General features: G+C 44.2%; 1 protein-coding gene across 4 annotated transcripts in view; it reads left to right on the top strand.

The window, feature by feature from the left end:
- Positions 1–16850, top strand: part of LOC119963181 — a 790592-nt gene that overhangs the window by 679689 nt on the left and 94053 nt on the right. For all 4 annotated transcript variants that reach the window (XM_038791913.1, XM_038791911.1, XM_038791912.1 and 1 more), the window contains 2 exons: positions 11319–11395; positions 11667–12410. In XM_038791913.1, coding sequence (XP_038647841.1) covers positions 11319–11395; positions 11667–12410 — 821 coding nt within the window. The remainder of the gene's footprint in view (positions 1–11318; positions 11396–11666; positions 12411–16850) is intronic.

Genomic DNA, 16850 nt, shown 5'->3' with positions numbered 1-16850 from the left:
ATACTGGGAAGCTTGGATTGAGTCATCTGTATATGCCCAGCACTAGTCATTGTCCTAGCCAGACCAGGGCCGGTTTTAAGCCTATTTGACCAATTTCATCAAATTGGGCCCCGCACCTTAAGGGGGCCCCGCGCCAGCGGCGACAGAGTTACCGTTTGAAGCCTTTTCTGTATTCTAAGAGGAACTATAGAGTCGTTTTTACTTTTGGGGAACGCACCGCATTACTGTCGACAAATCCTTCAGCCCTGCTTCGCCAAATCCTTCCGCCCGGGTAAGTAAGTTTCAAAATTTTAGTATATCAAGCATTTAATGTTTTTTTGGTTAAAGACGAGCATACTACACGAAATATAAACATACATAAATTTTTACTTTTGTAGAGTAGGGGCCCCGCCATCACTTTTTTAATTGGGCCTGCAATTCCTAGCACCGGCCCTGAGCCAGACCACAACTGGTTAATGGGAAATACAGGATACTCCAGTTCATCAATAGTGGCTCAATCAAGACCCATTGTCCTCTGAAACTCACTTTGTCTGACTAGCCATCAGCTCATTATGGAGTCTGATGGCGTCTTTTGTCTGTTCTTCGTCCTGCTGCAAAGTTGATCAACTGTGTCTGGAAGTTTGTTTCATATTCATAGACTTGGAGTGGATAATCAAAGTCCGTATTGCAATTACATGTTTATGCTTTGATTTGAGTGCTTTTGATCGACTCCAGCCAGGGTTTCCAGCAGTTTCCGTTCCTGGCCTATGTATATCTTCTCAGCCTGTTTTCAGTACCACAAGAGTCACGAACACAGCCCAGTCCATCACATGAACCTGCCTCCCATCTATTGGCTCTGTTACATCTCTTGCTGCCTTGGGAAAACAGACAGCATAATCAAAGACCCCTCCCACCTGGGTTACCCTCTCTTCCAACATCTTCCATTGGCCAGAAGATACAAGAGCCTGAAACACGCACAAATTCAAAACGGTTTCTTTCCTTTTGTAACCAGACTCCTGAATGACCTTCTTCTGGACTGAACTGATTTCTCTATGCATCTTCTCTATGTTGTTAGCACTTCACTCCGTATGCGCCACCTAATGTCTATATGTATGTATTTACATTGTGTATTTATCATATGTCCTATGTTTTTTTCTCATGTATGGAATGATCTGCCGGCCTGCATGCAGAACAGTACTTTTCACTGTACCTTAGTGGTACATGTGACAATAAATCTAAATATAATCCCTACCTCCCTAAAATTCAAATTAATTTGGGGTCTCCGAATTGCTTCCAATAGTTTCCCCACCGCTAAGGTTAGATTGACTGGCCTGTGGTTTCCTGATTTATCTCTTCCTCGCTTCTTGAATAACCATACTACATTGGCCATCCTCCAGTCCTCCAGCACCTCTCCTGTGGCCAGCGAAGAATTGAATATTATTGCCAGCACCCCTGCTATTTCCTCTCTTCCCTCACTCAACAGCCTGGGATACAATTAATCTGGCCCTGGAGATTTATCGACTTTTCCACACGACAGAGCACTCAGAACCGCCACTGGGTTAGGTACGTTTTGGCGCAGCCATTTGGGCGCGGCCGTTTTGGCGCCAACCGTTTTGGCGCCGGCTATTTTGACGCCGGACGTTTTGGCGCCAAAATAACATTTCTTTATTTGTGAATTAGCCTCAGGTGAGTTGGCTGCTGGTGCGGGTGCGTTGAGTTGGGTGCTGGTGCGTTCTATCACCATCTGTTTATATATTGGCGTTATTTATTGGCATTATTGACGTTTTGGCACCAAAATAACATTTCTTTATTTGTGAATTAGCCTCAGTTGAGTTGGCTGCTGGTGCGGGTGCGTTGAGTTGGGTGCTGGTGCGTTCTATCACCATCTTTTTATATATTTTGTAACTAAACCAATTCGCATACCCATATGATGGCTGAGGCAGTATCAACGAAACATGGTAAAGAAAAATTTGTTCATAACGGATTCCTTTATGTCTTTGACAAAACAAGCAAAGGTGACAGCGAAGTGAAATTTTGGCGTTGTGAGCAAAAAAACCGGTGCAAAGCACGTCTCCATACTAAAGCTGCAAACGTGGTGAGGCAGCTGAACAGCCATTCGCATGATGCTTCTGCTGCACAAGTAGAGGTTGCACTCGTGAAAACTAAAATAAAAAAGAGAGCACAGGAAACCCTTGAGGTACCGACTGTAGTTGTTAATGAATGTTTGACAGACATATCCCAAGCTAGTCTACCAGCCATTCCTAATATATCTGCTTTGAGGAGAATGATAAGCGGAAAGCGTAATTATGTATTGAACGCCCCCACCAATCCAAGTGATTTACAACAATTGATTGTGCCAGAATGCTACAGGGTATATGTCCCTCAACCAGGAGTGGAAGAAAATTTTTTACTTTGTGATAGCGGACCAGGTCACGACCGGATATTAATCTTCGGAAGACAGAGCTGGCTACAGCACTTATTGACATCTGATATGTGGTTTGCAGATGGCACATTCAGCATTGCTCCCAGCCTCTTTTCTCAGATATATGTAATTATGGTAAAAAAACACGGAGGAGTTACTCCTACGGTTTATGCTCTTTTGCCCAACAAGCAACGCACCACATATACGAGAATGTTCGCATTATTGAAAGAAATCGAACCCAACTTGAAACCCAGTTCAATCGTCTGTGATTATGAACAAGCTGCGCACAGTGCTATGGCCTGCGTAAAGTACAGAAAGGTAGAGATGCATATTATGAAAGGTTACTAGCCGGCCATGAACCGCCACAAAAACTAAAAAAGTATAGAGATGCAGATAAAAGAATACATGAAACTGTTCTTAAATTTGAAAACATGGATGCTATCGAGTACTTGAGGAGCCTTGCTCATAATTACCAAATGAACTAAACTAAAGGTTTTTTAACTTTAGTTTTTAACTAAATGAACTAATTTAAGGTTTTTAACTAAATGAACTAATTTAAGGTTTTTAATTTACAATAAAGATAAAAGAATACATGAAAGTGTTCTTAAATTTGAAAATTTGAGTACTTGAGGAGCCTTGCTCATAATCACCAAATGAACTAAACTAAATGAACTAATTTAAGGTTTTTAAATTTACTTGCAACAATTTGCAACAAGTTACTAGCCACAAAAACTAAAAGAATTTCTGTCGTCTGCGCCCAAACGGCCGCGCCAAATTGGCTGCGCCCAATTGTCCCATGGCGCCCAAACGGCTGCGTCCAAACGGCCGCGCCAAAACGGCCGCGCCCAATTGTCCCATCCCCACCTCCACTCTGTCTATGTTAATCTCTTTAATTTTATCACAGTTCTTCTCCCTGATTTCTATCCGCACACTGGCCCTTTCACGAGTGAACACTGATACAAAGTATCCATTTGGAGCCCTACATAAATCCTCTGGCTCCACATACAAATCACCACTGTGGTCCTTAATGGGTCCTACACTTTATCCTTTTACTGTTAATGCACTTGTAAAACAACTTAGGATTTTCCTTTATTTTACCCGCCAATAGCTTTTCATATCCCTTTTTTGCTGTCCTAAATTCCTTTTTAAGTTCCCTCTTGCACATTCACCATGTCTTCAGGACTTCTACTGTTTTTAGCCCTCAATATCTGCCATAAGCCATCCTTTTTCTCCTGATCAATGCTGTATATCCCTCGCTATCCAGGGTTCACTGGATTTGTTGATCCCACCGTTTTTCTTGATGGGAACACGTTGACCCTACACTTCCCTTACTTCCTTCTTGAATGCATCCCACTGATTTTCCACAAATTTACCTAAAAGTGGCCAAATCATACCTGACCTTATTAAAATCAGCCTTCCCCAGTTTAGAACTTTGATTTCAGGCCCATCCTTTGTCCTTTTTCATAACAAACTTGAATCTAACAGAGTTATGATGAAAAATGTTCCCCCACTGATACTTCAACTACTTGCCCAGCTTCATTACTGAAATTTAAGTCCAGGACCACCCCATCTCTTGTAAGTCTTTCTACGTACTGGCTTAATAAGTTCTCCTGGATACAAAGAATTTAAGAATTCTGTTCCTTCTAAACCTTTCACACTATCACTACCCCAGTTAATATTGGGGAAGTTGAAATCTCCACTATCACTACCTATTGCTTTCACACTTCTCTGAAATTGGCCTTCATATCTGCTCTTCTCTTTCTCTCGGACTGTTAGGGGTATATAGAACACTCCCAGCAAAGGTGCAGATAGGATAACTTTAATTTATTTTATTCTTTTATTAATTCACAGAAAACCATCAGAGCATGAGCTAAGTAGTTTACTCAGATTAGATGTCAATGCCTAACCAGTGTAACAACGTGAACACGGGGGAGACTGGTGCACCCACACACCTGATGGCACTAGTAGGAGGCCTGATCTATTGTTGTAGTCTGACCTCATTTTAATGTGGGTTATGACTTCTCCCGCGGATGGAGGTGGCTAGCACGAGGGGACATAGCCTTAAATTGAGGGGTAATAGATATAGGACAGAGGTCAGAGGTGGGTTTTTTACGCAAAGAGTGGTGAGGCCGTGGAATGCCCTACCTGCAACAGTAGTGAACTCGCCAACATTGAGGGCATTTAAAAATTTACTGGATAAGCATATGGATGATAAGGGCATAATGTAGGTTAGATAGCCTTTAGTTTTTTTTTCCATGTCGGTGCAACATCGAGGGCCGAAGGGCCTGTACTGTGCTGTATCGTTCTATGTTCTATGTTCTATGACCTTTTGGAACGGAGTGAGCACTGACAGGCACATGGTTGTTCAGGAAGCAGGATGGCTGGGAATGGGAAACCAAGCAATGTTTTTGTGGAGCCAAGTTAGAAGTTTCTGACCTAAAAGAGAGAACAGAAACGGTACAACAGCAGGGCAGCTGGTGCATGGAGGGTCTGGCAGTGGACAGGAAGAAGTTTGGGAAGAAAATAAAATGAAAAAAAAACAATTTCAATTTTTTTCAAGTGGCCTGATTTGGGCTCTCAACACGCAAGGTGGAGTATGCACAGTACACACTGCCCAACGCAAAAACGAAATAGAATTAGACTCCAGAACACATCCGAGAACCTCCACTGATATATGTTAATGAGGCTCCCATGTTCACCCAAGGCCCACTCAAACATTTCCTTAGTTCAGCCTTGGGCAAAAGGCCTGTTGAATTTTTTTTTAAAATCACCCCATTTCTGCCTTTGCGTGTTAAGAAACAGACCAATTCTGAGAGAAGAATCACCTACCTGCGGCAATATTAACTGATATATTATTCATTACAACTCTCTGCCAAATCACTCCTTTGATCTATGAGATGGCTGTAGTGTGAGTGATAAAAGATTTCATTTTATCTGGTAGCTTGCGACAGACACACACATCCAACATCCATTAATGACAGAGTTATCTAAGGTTTTATCAGCAAATGCTAGTTATACATTTCTAAATAAATGTCAATATTTGATCCTTTGGTAACAGTTCCTGTGCTCTGAGATTATTAAATAGTGAATCTGCATTTTATATGTTGGGAATGTGGTGGAGGAGAAATGTGGGTGATTGTAATCTCAGAGTTTTAATTAAAAGCTGCACGAGATTTGAAAATTATTCAATCCAAGTCCTAAATAAAATTTAGGGAGCCAGATATCGAAAATCACTCAAACTAATGTCCTCAACTGTAGCTGTTGTACCTGTGAGAGGGATATTCAGATCCCCAATCCTCACCCAAGAGTTTCCCAAAATAAGTGCTTCTTACCCTGAGTCCAGGGATCAGCGGTTTAAATGTATCATGTTAATGACAACAACATGTCAACAATAGTCAGCAATGGGAGATGCTGTAAAGAATTACTAAACATCAGTTTAGTGTATGGAAACAGAGCGAGGTTATCCTGAATGAACTTCAAACTATCCCACCCTAAACAGAGCTCAGTACCGGCTGCTCCAGAGTGAATAACATCAGTGGGTCTGATGTGGGCAGGGTTCCCGAGCAGGTGGAAAGGGCCATTCGGACATTACCAGGTGGCGGAAGCTGATTCGGGAAAGTGACACATCAGTGCATCCAATTACACAATGAGGAAGGACCCTTTTGCTGCTCCTGCTCCTTCAATGATGATGCCTCTGGTCCCTGTAGATGCCTTACTCAGTGCTGCTCCTCTGCCACTATGTGTCTAACAATAGCAAGATTTATTTAATGGGTCTGATTTTACTCCTCTGACTGGCTGCTGAACCTGGATTCAAAGTGCCAATATATGCCCCTCAGGCTGTTCCATCAACCGTTCCTCCTGAAATCGATTCCCCTCAGAGTGTGCCTTTGCTAACTCCGACAATGGAAGGCAGCTGCAAAATGGCTGAGCTTGCTTTCACTGGTCTGGGATCTAACAATCCATGATTCTCCCAATTCCAAAAGATGCATTTGATAGCATTCAGCAGCTTGCAAATGACTCTAACTGCCTGCCTAACAATCTTAATTGGGTTCTCGCTGTATTCATGTGGGTTCATGGGTGGCATGGTAGTACAGTGGTTAGCACTATTGCTTCACCGCACCAGGGTCCCATGTCCGATTCCCGCTTGGGTCACTGTCTGTGTGGAGTCTGCACATTCTTCCCGTGTCTGCGTGGGTTTCCTTTGGGTGCTCCGGTTTCATCCCATAAGTCCCGAAGGACGTACGTGTTAGGTGAATTGGACATTCTGAATTCTCCCGCCGTGTATCCGAACAGGTGCCGGAGGGTGGCGACTAGGGGATTTTCACAGTAACTTCATTGCTGATTTGTGACACTAATAATTGTGACTTATTATGTGTGTGAACCTCTGTATCTTAATGATCATTTGGTATAGGTTGCAGTGTTTCAAGTATCTAAGGACATTAAAATATGTCACGTGGGTTCACTGCCTCACTGCCTTCCCATCGGCCATTTAATTCCTTTGCCAGTTTTCGCCATCGGGATTCTGCCTTGGCCGCCCCCACACAATTCTATAATCTCTCATGTCATCAATCCCACTTTGACAAGCTTCATTAAATTCCGACCATACTTTCTGTGCTGAATTGCCAATGAGAATATTGTAAGCCTGCTGAAATGGACTAAGTGAACTCACAGAGCAGATTTGATACTTTATTGCCTAACTTTTTATTCAGACTCTACTATCATCATCTGCTCCACCACTTGGTGCCAGTTCGGAATAGAGTTTAGCAATGGAGCCTGTCGTAGTCCCTTGAGGATGCTGCTTCACTGTCCTCAATTTGGATCATTTAGTAACACAGCCCTTAAAATACTGTGGGGCACTGCTCTATGAATGTTCAATGCATTTGTCTGAAATTTATCAATCCACTATTTCAAGGAAGATGTTAACCCTTTAAAATAAATGAATTAATTTCTGTGGTAAAAATTGCAAGCAGAAGGGTTTCAAATGATCACTTGAGCTTTTGCACTGCAGCATTCCATAACATAATTTCAAACATGCTTAAGGGCTGAGAGAAGCTTTTATGAGTTACATCAGAGGGTGCATGTTGTTGGCGAAATATGGTGAACCGTTATCACCTAAATTAGTCTTATTAATGGGAAGAGCTTTTAAAATTAAGCGGGGTTGGGGAAATAAACACTAACCAATCAAGCACCTGTTATACACCTAGCATTGCTTTTACCCTGGAGGGTGATGGCTGACAGAGAGCTCAGCTCCAAAATACCCCTCAGAGGTGAGCCCGCCAGGTTCATGTTTATATAAACCTGTTGTAAATGGACCCGGTGGGACGTCACACCAGTGCCTACTGAATATTCAATGAGGGGGAAGTCCTGGAGTGAGTGTTCGCTAATGACATGCTAATGAGGTTCCTAGTTCACCTTATTCTACTGCGGGGGGGGACGCGGTTGAAAATTGGAAATCATGACCTCACCGGAGAGAATAGGTTTCCGATTTTCTCCGGATATTGTGCCCATGCCGCCGGCTGACGCATGTCCTCTGGGTCTGTGATCTAAGGAAACACATTCTGCACCCCTCCAAAGTTGAAGATGCTGCCATTTACTTTTTTTCTGATGAGCTTCAGACATAGCTAAAAGGTGAGAAACGTGGCCTGAATTTTTCAGACTGCAGGGACTCCCAGCCATCTGGAGAGTGGGCAGAGAATGCATCTCCACCAACTCCAACTGCTCCGCAGCCAATTTACACTCCAATGAGTGTTGCTTGGTGACAGGCAGGACTTCCACCCCTCACTCACACGCATTTCCTTTTCCTCTGTTTTATTCAGAACCTAAGGGCTGAATACTCCCACCCCGCCTCTGACAGGTTTGGTGGTAGGCGGGAGCAGAGAGTATAGCGGGAGCAAAAGGTCAGAAACCCGCCGGCATAAAATCGCACAGCCCTTCACCCCATGGTGGGTTAATGGCGGGTCGGTCGTACCGCTGGCTGGTGGCAGGAACACCATTTGCTTCTCATGAATGCTCATTAAAGCAACAGACCACCGGCTTCCCATCAGGCCTATCAATCTTGCATGAAGGTTCCTTGGTCTAAAAGCCGATTGTTAATGAGTGATGTGCACAAGACATAGGGTGACTGCAAAACTGCCATGGTGTTGCATTGCTTCTGATGCACTGTTCACCACTCCTCGTTTGAAAATGCTTTTTCTCACATCACATTTACGTCTTTTGAAAATCACTTTAAACCTGTGTCCTCTCATTCTAGATTATTTTACATTTCCTTCCCCAACTACTCTGCTCAGCCCCTTGTTATTTTGAACATCCCTATCAAATCTATCAAGCCTTCTCCTCTCCAAGGAGAACAGTTCCAAATTCGCCAATCTGTCTTCATAACTGTAGAGACCTGGGAGCAGGGTTTATCTTAGAGGAAAGGTTGGACAGGCTGGGCCTGTACCCATTGAAGTTTAGAAGATTAGGAGATGATATTATTGAAACAAAATGATCCTGAGGGGACTTGACAGGGTGAATGCTGAAAGGATGTTTCCCGTTGTGGGAGAGATTGGAACTAGAGGACAAAAGGAATTTCTCAGAGGGTTATGAATCTTTGGAACTCTGTTCCTCAGACAGCGGTAAAGGCAGGGTAAATGAATATCTTTAAGACAGAGGGAGATAGGTTTTTGACTAACAAGGGAGTTCAAAGTTTTGGGGAGACAGAATATGTAGTTGAGATGACAATCAGATCATCCATGATCTTATTGATTGGCGGAGCAGGCTTGATGGACCGAATGGCTTACACCTGCTCCTAATTCATGTGCTCCTATGTAACCAACGCGGCAAAAATTGCAGGAATATATTCTGTTGTGTTTTTATTTGTCATGCAAAATAAGAGTGCTGTAAATTTCCTAAATTGTACTGGACAAATGATACAAATTATGTGAACATATATTTCAGCACGTGTTTGTAGAATCAAAAGAAATAACTTTATTTACAATTACATATATACACCAGCAGCAGTACCCCACCACTGCTCACTCCTCTCTAGCTGGTTCCACACTGGCCAGCTCTATTTATGCAGGTGACTCTGCTGATGATTTTTCCACCCCCTCATTGGGGAAACTCATACTCACTAAAGGTTGTGGGATTGCCATTAGTCCCCAGCCAGTAGTAATCAGGCAGGTTATAACAAAGATCTAAAACTTACATGATTTAATGGAACATTCTTTTTTAAAAATGTTCCATTTAAGGGGCAATTTTGCGTGGCCAATCCACCTTCCTTGTACGTCGTTGAGTTGAGACCCACGCAGAATGTGCAAGCTCCACACAGACAGTGACCCGGGACCTCAGCGCTGTGAGGCAGTAGTGCTAACCACTGCTAATCACTGCACTACCGTGCCACCCTTAATGAGACATTCTTGACCAATAACAAAATTACAATCATGGATATGATGAGATAATTCTGAGTTACCCATCTGAACTTAATCCATTTAATGGTACTTTGTTTCAGAATCCCAAAATGGTTCAGGTTGTGTAAGATAAACTTAAATAATATTTGCTCGAGTTTAAACTTTTTTTATTCGTTCATGGTATGTGGGCAGTGCTGCCTCGACCAGCCTTTATTACATTTCCCTGGGGAACTTTAAGGGTAAACCGCATTGCTATACCCGAGGCAACCTGTTTCCATGGATGTTTTCTGGAGAATTTTGATGGCCTGAAAAATGGGAAATTCATTAGGATTCTATAATGATCTAATCTAATATAATCTATTCCAAACTCGATTTTATTGAATAAAATTAAGAAGCCACAAATATCAACGAGTTAGAGCAAAAATTAGAATATGAATCTAATTTCAAAGGCCCGATAGTTTAATTAGGAACGTTATTTACTAATTGGTTGAGAATGTTGCAGCTATTAAGATTGCAAAACAATTCTTAATTCCAAATCGGGAGTGTCTGGATGTTCAAATTTTAGCAGTCTTTTCTTTGAAGATATTTTTTGTTGTTCAATCAGGTTCTATGCAACAAGTAGGAGCTTCCAAAGGAAGATAAAAGTGGGAAAAGGCTGAATCTTCTTCAATAGCTCCCTTCCATCCTCTAATTGAAAGATATGGTTGTATCATGTTTATTCTACAAGATTAGAAACCTAGGAGCCTGGAAAAATAATCCATTACCTTGGAATAATAATCCGGACAATGTAAATTCAAACCTTGCCATTGCAGTTTGAGAATTTACATTCAACTTGAAAAATCTGGAAATAAAACATTGGTTCCCCTCGAAGCGTCCTTGGAACATTTAGATTGTCCTAAAATTCCAATTGGCTCACTATTGTCTCTTAAGGAAGGAAACCTTTAACTGTCTTTATCTGGTCTGACCAATATGTAAGATTTAAAAAATTTTTTTACAGTTTTTTTAAATTTTCCCAATTGAGGGGAGATTTAGCATGGCCAATCCAGCTACCCTGCACATCTTTCTGGTTGTAGGGGTGAGACCATGCAGACATGGGGAGAACGTGCAAACTCCACATGGACAGTGACCCGGAGCCGGGATCAAACCCGGGTCCCTGGCACAGTGAAGCAGCAGTGCTAACCACTGTGCCACCGTGTTGCTCACGATGGTTCAATCTTAACTGCTTTTTGACATGAATGAGCAAACCATTCAGTTTTACCAGTCTGCTACATGTAGTGGTTCAAGAAGAAAGATCACTGCCCACGTCCCAGGATATCGAGGGTTGGATATGAATGTCAGGCCTATCTGCAACTTGTGCAAAAAGAGCTTTTTAAAATTCCCTCAATCCCCCTCTCCATTTCACTGCCTAGAAAAGGCCTTTCATTTTCTCTTAAACCTATTTATCTCTCCACTTCACATTCCAGATTTCTATTTCAGCTGGTCTAGTGGTGACATTCATACTGACTTTATTATGCCTTTACCTTTTACAGGCAAGTAGTCCATCAGGAACAGCCCCCAGGAGTCAGTCACGTACATCAGTTAGTCCTTCTACTCAGGATATTTGCAGGTACGCGAGTCTAGACAATTTAGCAATGTTTATCGTTGGTTAGGCATCATGTTGAATTACATCTACCTCTTTCTGTATGTTGATCTGTAGTCTGAGTCTCAGCTTGTCTTCATTGTATTTCATTTGTTTTTTTTAATTCTATTTCATCGGTATATGATTACTATTTATATAGTTACTAATTCATTTTGTTTTCACTTCTTTTGCCATGTCTGTCATGCTCTCCCTTCATCTTCTCTACTTTCCACTTTCCATCTTTGCATGCTGTGCTTAGATCTACTGCCTGTTGTGAAGATGGTGACTCATATTCAACTCCTGTCATGGTGCTCAGCAATCACAGCAGGGATTCTGGTAAGAAACATGTAAAAAGAAGAATTAAAAAGCAAAGAGAACTCTGTGAAAGATGTGAACATTTGCTTGGTCACACAAAGCATCCTGAAAGACAGTCCAAGTCCTTTTGTGCAAAAATTAACGGATTCAGTAGGATTGATTCTGATTCATCTTCAGATGAAGATCACTGGGCTGAGATAAGAAGAAGAAACTCAGAAAGAATGCGGGCTTCCAGAAAGAGCAGAAGAAAGAATAAGTCTCACAAAGAATTGGAGCAAATGTCAGCTCCTACCCTTCCAGCCCTGCTGTCAATGGACTCTGAAAATGACTGGGATAAGATGAGGATTGACCCACTTCTCTTCTGCAACAATCAAACAATAATCCAAGAAATTGAAAGCAGGCCCCATAAAAAGGAGACATGGTTTTCATCATCTTCAATATCTTCTGTTGACACAAAGAGTTGCTCAAGGAAATTTGTGCAGAGCAAAAAAATATTAACAAAAAAGGGCTCTGAAGCTTCCTCTTCCTCTGAAGATGAAGATATCAGGAAAACATCCAGTGAGAAAGGTACCTGTGCACTACCTCTACTGGAGGATGGAGCTGCTGTCAACCCAGAGCCTTGTGAGAGTGCTAGACCTGCCCAACTTCAGAATGTAGATGATTGGCCTGATGATGGGGATATCTGCAGGTTGGTCCATAACCACTAATGAAAGCCAGTGTTTGCATTACATGTCATTCAGTTTCAAACATATGCTCAAAATGTTTTCTCCATCCAGGGGTTAATCAGTTTACCTTGTGTTATATTCAATGGCTGTGTTTGCATTCCATTAGTTATAACCATTCTATAATTGTTTTGATAGATTTTAAGAATATTGGTAAAACAATATCAAATATAATGTTCACATAAGTAAATTCAATTATCCAGAATAGTTTTTAAATTTTCTGAATTGATCTTTGTTTAATACACGTCTCCATACTCAAATTCTTGATATGCAAAGAGTAAAGTAACAGTATTATCGGAAAATGCCTTATGGGAGTCAAATGGTTTGAAACAATACAATTTTTATTGGAGAAAGAACACCGCGTCGAGGACCCAGGTTCAATTCCGGCTCTGGGTCACTGTCCCATGTGGAGTTTGGACATTCCCCCCTGTCTGCGTGGGCCTCACTCCCACAAACCAAAAATAAACACCACAAGTAGGTGGATTGGCCAAACTAAATTGCCGCTTAATTGGCAAAAAAGAATTGGGTGCTCTAAATTAATTTTTTTAAATTTTGGAAAAAGAACAATCAGTTTAATAGCTATAAACTGAATGATGATAATGGGCGGGATTCTCTAATAATGGGGCTATGTCCCCACGCCGGAGTGAAAAGCAGCGCCAACCACTTGGGCGTCAACGGTCCCCGAAAATGAGGAATTGTCCCCTTCCTACAGCTCCAGCCGGCGCAGAATGGCCCACGCGTGTTCATGCATGCGCAGAACAGCTGGCATAATTCCACGCATGCGCACTATGACCAGCGTATTTCCACGCAAGCGCGGGAGTTCCCTTCTCCGCGCCGGTCAATATGGCGGAGCTCTACGGGGGGCCGGCACGGAGTAAAATAGGCCCCCACGGAACCAACCCGCCCACCAATCAGTCGGCCCCGATCGCAGGCCAGACCATCGCGGGGGTCCCCCCCGGGGTTGGATTCCCCCATCCCACCCCCCCCCCCTCCAGGACGGGCCACACATTCTCACCTTCCAGGTCCCGCCGTGTAGGACCGTGTAGGACCTGAGTAACCCACGCCGGCAGGACTCGGCCAAACCCGTTGGTCCATCGGGGCCCGGAGAATTGCCGGGGGGGGCCGCTGTCAACGGCCCCTGACCAGCGCGGCGGGAATCCCGCGGGCGCCGGAGAATTGGGAAGCCGGCATCGGGGTGCGATTCTAGCGCCACCTGGGGATTCTCGGACTCGGCACCGGGCCAGAGAATCCCGGCCAATTTCTCTGCAGAAAAAATTTGAAAAAACATGAAAAGAACTCTGCCAGACCCATGCAAGCAGAAGTATTTGCATATCTTAAAGTGTCACAGGAGGTGAAAATGTTGAAAATGACTGAAAAATATTATTGCAGAGAAATGTTTTGGACAATGATTATGACTACCAATATGGAATTAATGTAACAAGTGTGTTAGTTAAATGCCATAGTCCATAAAGATTTACACTTTCATACTGCAACCGAAGAGACCCAGAAGTAATTCTTGAAGTGCAAGGTGTTCGAGGATTACCATCAGTGCCAGACAATTCTTTCTCATTTTTTTTTGCATCAAGCCAATCTTTAGTACACATTTATACAAAAAGGCCACTGTAATCCTTGAACAATTGGTTTCTGAAAGTACCCTCCAAGATTAAAATATGCCTTTTTTATATTTTCTCCCATTTCCCCCCTTGCACTCCTATTTTTCTAACTAAGGAATTTCAGGTGAATTTCATTGTGACCTGCCGCAGATGTCTAGCTAAGCAACCTCCAGAAAAAGTCTGCAGCTCCAATTTCATGAAAACAGCCCTGTTGTGTTGGGAACAGAATAGAGCGGAGTCTGCGCAGTTGCCTCCAGAGCATGGTGACTGTGTCTTAGGGACACCAGGCTAACAGCTGCTGTTAGTATAGCCACCTTGCTGAATTGTGGAAACACAGATCCAGGGCCTGGTAGAAATGCGATTGCTGAAGTCTGTCTGCCTGAAACTGCTAACTCACAGGACACGGGATTCTCTGTTCCGTCAGCAGGAGAATCCTGCTGTCGGTGACAGCACGCCGCCAAGGAACAGGCGGCTGAGGAGGTGGCGAATGCACCCCCATTACTCTCGCTTTTCTCTCATAACAATGGCATATCAAAGCTGTTTGGCGGGGGGGGGGGGGGGGGGAGGATTCTCCATTTGGGAGTTCAGATCGGTGAGCAATTCCATATTCCTTGTCATGCAAATTTCTGCATGGCAAGGAGTACGAGAGATTCCCGAGGGAATCCCGCTATCGGGCTGCCATTTGAAGCGGAAGGCCGATGGCGAAGTCGCGCTGCCAGCCCACTGCTAATGGATCTAAGGGGTTGAAATAATGGTTGGAATGTACACATGGTGCCTCCAGGTTGGTGGTACAGCTGTAATATTTTGCACTGCCCCTGTTTGGACTGCTGTCTAGGCAGGGTCTCTTTTCTGGGGGGCAAGATTTTTGCATGGGGAATGCTTTAGTCAAGGAGTCCTTGTGGGGGTTCCCTGTGGTGGGTCCTTTATGTCAGGGGTCTCTATGGGGTGTTCATTCAGTTAGAAGGTCTCTGTGGGGGGTTCCTTCAGTTTGGGGGTCTCCCTATTAAGGGCGTCTCTGGGAGGGTCTCCCTATTAAACGGGTCCCTGGGAGAGGGTGTGGGGGATGATCTGCTGGAGGAGGGGTATGCAGATAGTGCATTGTGGGGGGAGGGGGGGAGCGCTGCCATCGAATGGACTTTGGAGGAAATTCCCTTAAGGAGTTATCCCCTTGGCCAGTGGAGGTGGGTCAATGCGGAGGGCCAGTGGAGGTTTGTCAGATGAAGTGTCAGACTCATTTAGAATTTTCCCAGCAGTCACCACTAAAGCTGCTTGTTGCCCTGAGGGAGAGAACTGTGGTTTGTGCGAAAGTCTTCTTCTGCTCCAGAGGGAAGCAAGTTGTCACAGGGAGTAAAAGGCCTGACACCCTCGCTTCATTGGTGTTGACATGGATCTAATGTTGGAGGCCATGAGTGATGTAACATCAATTCGACTCAAGACACATTTAGGATCCGAACTGTGGCTTTAATCAGCTAGTTGTTAGCTCGGTGGTCGACTACAGAGAATGGCCGACCGCCGGGAACTCTGGGTACTTATACCCCGCCTCGGAGGCCGCTCGACCAATTGGAGAGCAGTCACATGACTAGTCCCAACCAATCGGACGAGAGGCACATTACCAGCCAGAGCCAATGGGAAGCCAGTGCTCTGCACGAATGGCAGTGCTCATATCCATACCACCCAATGAGCGGGGAGAAAGCTCCTTTTCCCAAGGGTGGCAGGAAGAGGCTGCTTCATCCTGCAGCCGGGGCACCTATGTGTTCCGTATTATCTCCCCTCTGCCTCAAACGCTTCTTCCTCATTTAATTCCTGTTCCTTCTTCCCCCTGGATCAGCTATTCTCATCCAGGGCCTCACCATCCTCAATATCCACACATCCCTGAGGGCCATGTTAAGGAGAGTACAGCAGACCACTGCAGTAATCAAGACCCTTGTAGGAGTACTCAATAAATTGCAGGATATTGAGAGGGGTTGAGGAAGTGAGAGACCTTGGGGTGCATGTCCACAGTCCTTAAAGTGGCAGGACAGCTGGACAAGGTGGCAAGGAAAAGATATGGAAGGCTTTCCTTTATTGGGTGAGTTATTGAATACAAAAGCAGGATATAATGATGGATAAAACATGTGTACAGTTCTGCTCGCCACATTGCAGGAAGGACATATCTGCACTGAAGAAAGTACAGAGAAGATTTATAAGAATTTTGCCAGTGCTTCGAAATTGCAGCTATGCGGAGAGATTGGATAGGCTCGGGGTGTTTTCCTTCGAACAGAGGAGACTAAGCGGTGACCTAGTGAAGAGTTAAAATTATGAGGGGCCTAGACAGGGTAGTCAGGAAAGACTTGTTTCCACTAGCTGAGGGGCCAATTACCAGGGGCTGTGGGTTTCAGGTGATTGGTAGAAGGATTAGGGGGGAACATGAAGAACCATTTCACCCAGAAGATGGTGGGCTTTTGAATTTGCTGCCTATGTTGGTGGTTGAGGCTGAAAATATTAACTCAGTTAAAAGGGCCGGGATTCTCCAAAATCCCGGCTAAGTGTTGACGTCGACGTAAACACCGCAGTGTTTCACGCCGGCATCAGTGGGCCACAGGGAGTCAGCACGGCGGCGGAGTGCTGCACACTGCTCCGCCGCCGATACGCGGCCCTGCACTGCTGGCACGGTCCGCGCATGTGCGTGGTGGCCATTTCTGCGCCGGTGCATGCGTGTCATGGCCGTTTCCGTGCCGCGCATCATGGCGTAGCGACACAGCAGGCCTGCGCAGAAGGAGGTAGGCCCCTCCAGATCGCATGCACACACCGGTA

Source organism: Scyliorhinus canicula, chromosome 3 (assembly GCF_902713615.1).
Source record: "Scyliorhinus canicula chromosome 3, sScyCan1.1, whole genome shotgun sequence".
Classification (NCBI taxonomy): Eukaryota; Metazoa; Chordata; class Chondrichthyes; order Carcharhiniformes; family Scyliorhinidae; genus Scyliorhinus; species Scyliorhinus canicula.
Note: the sequence above shows the minus strand (reverse complement) of the source record. Positions and strands in the feature narration are given on the sequence as shown.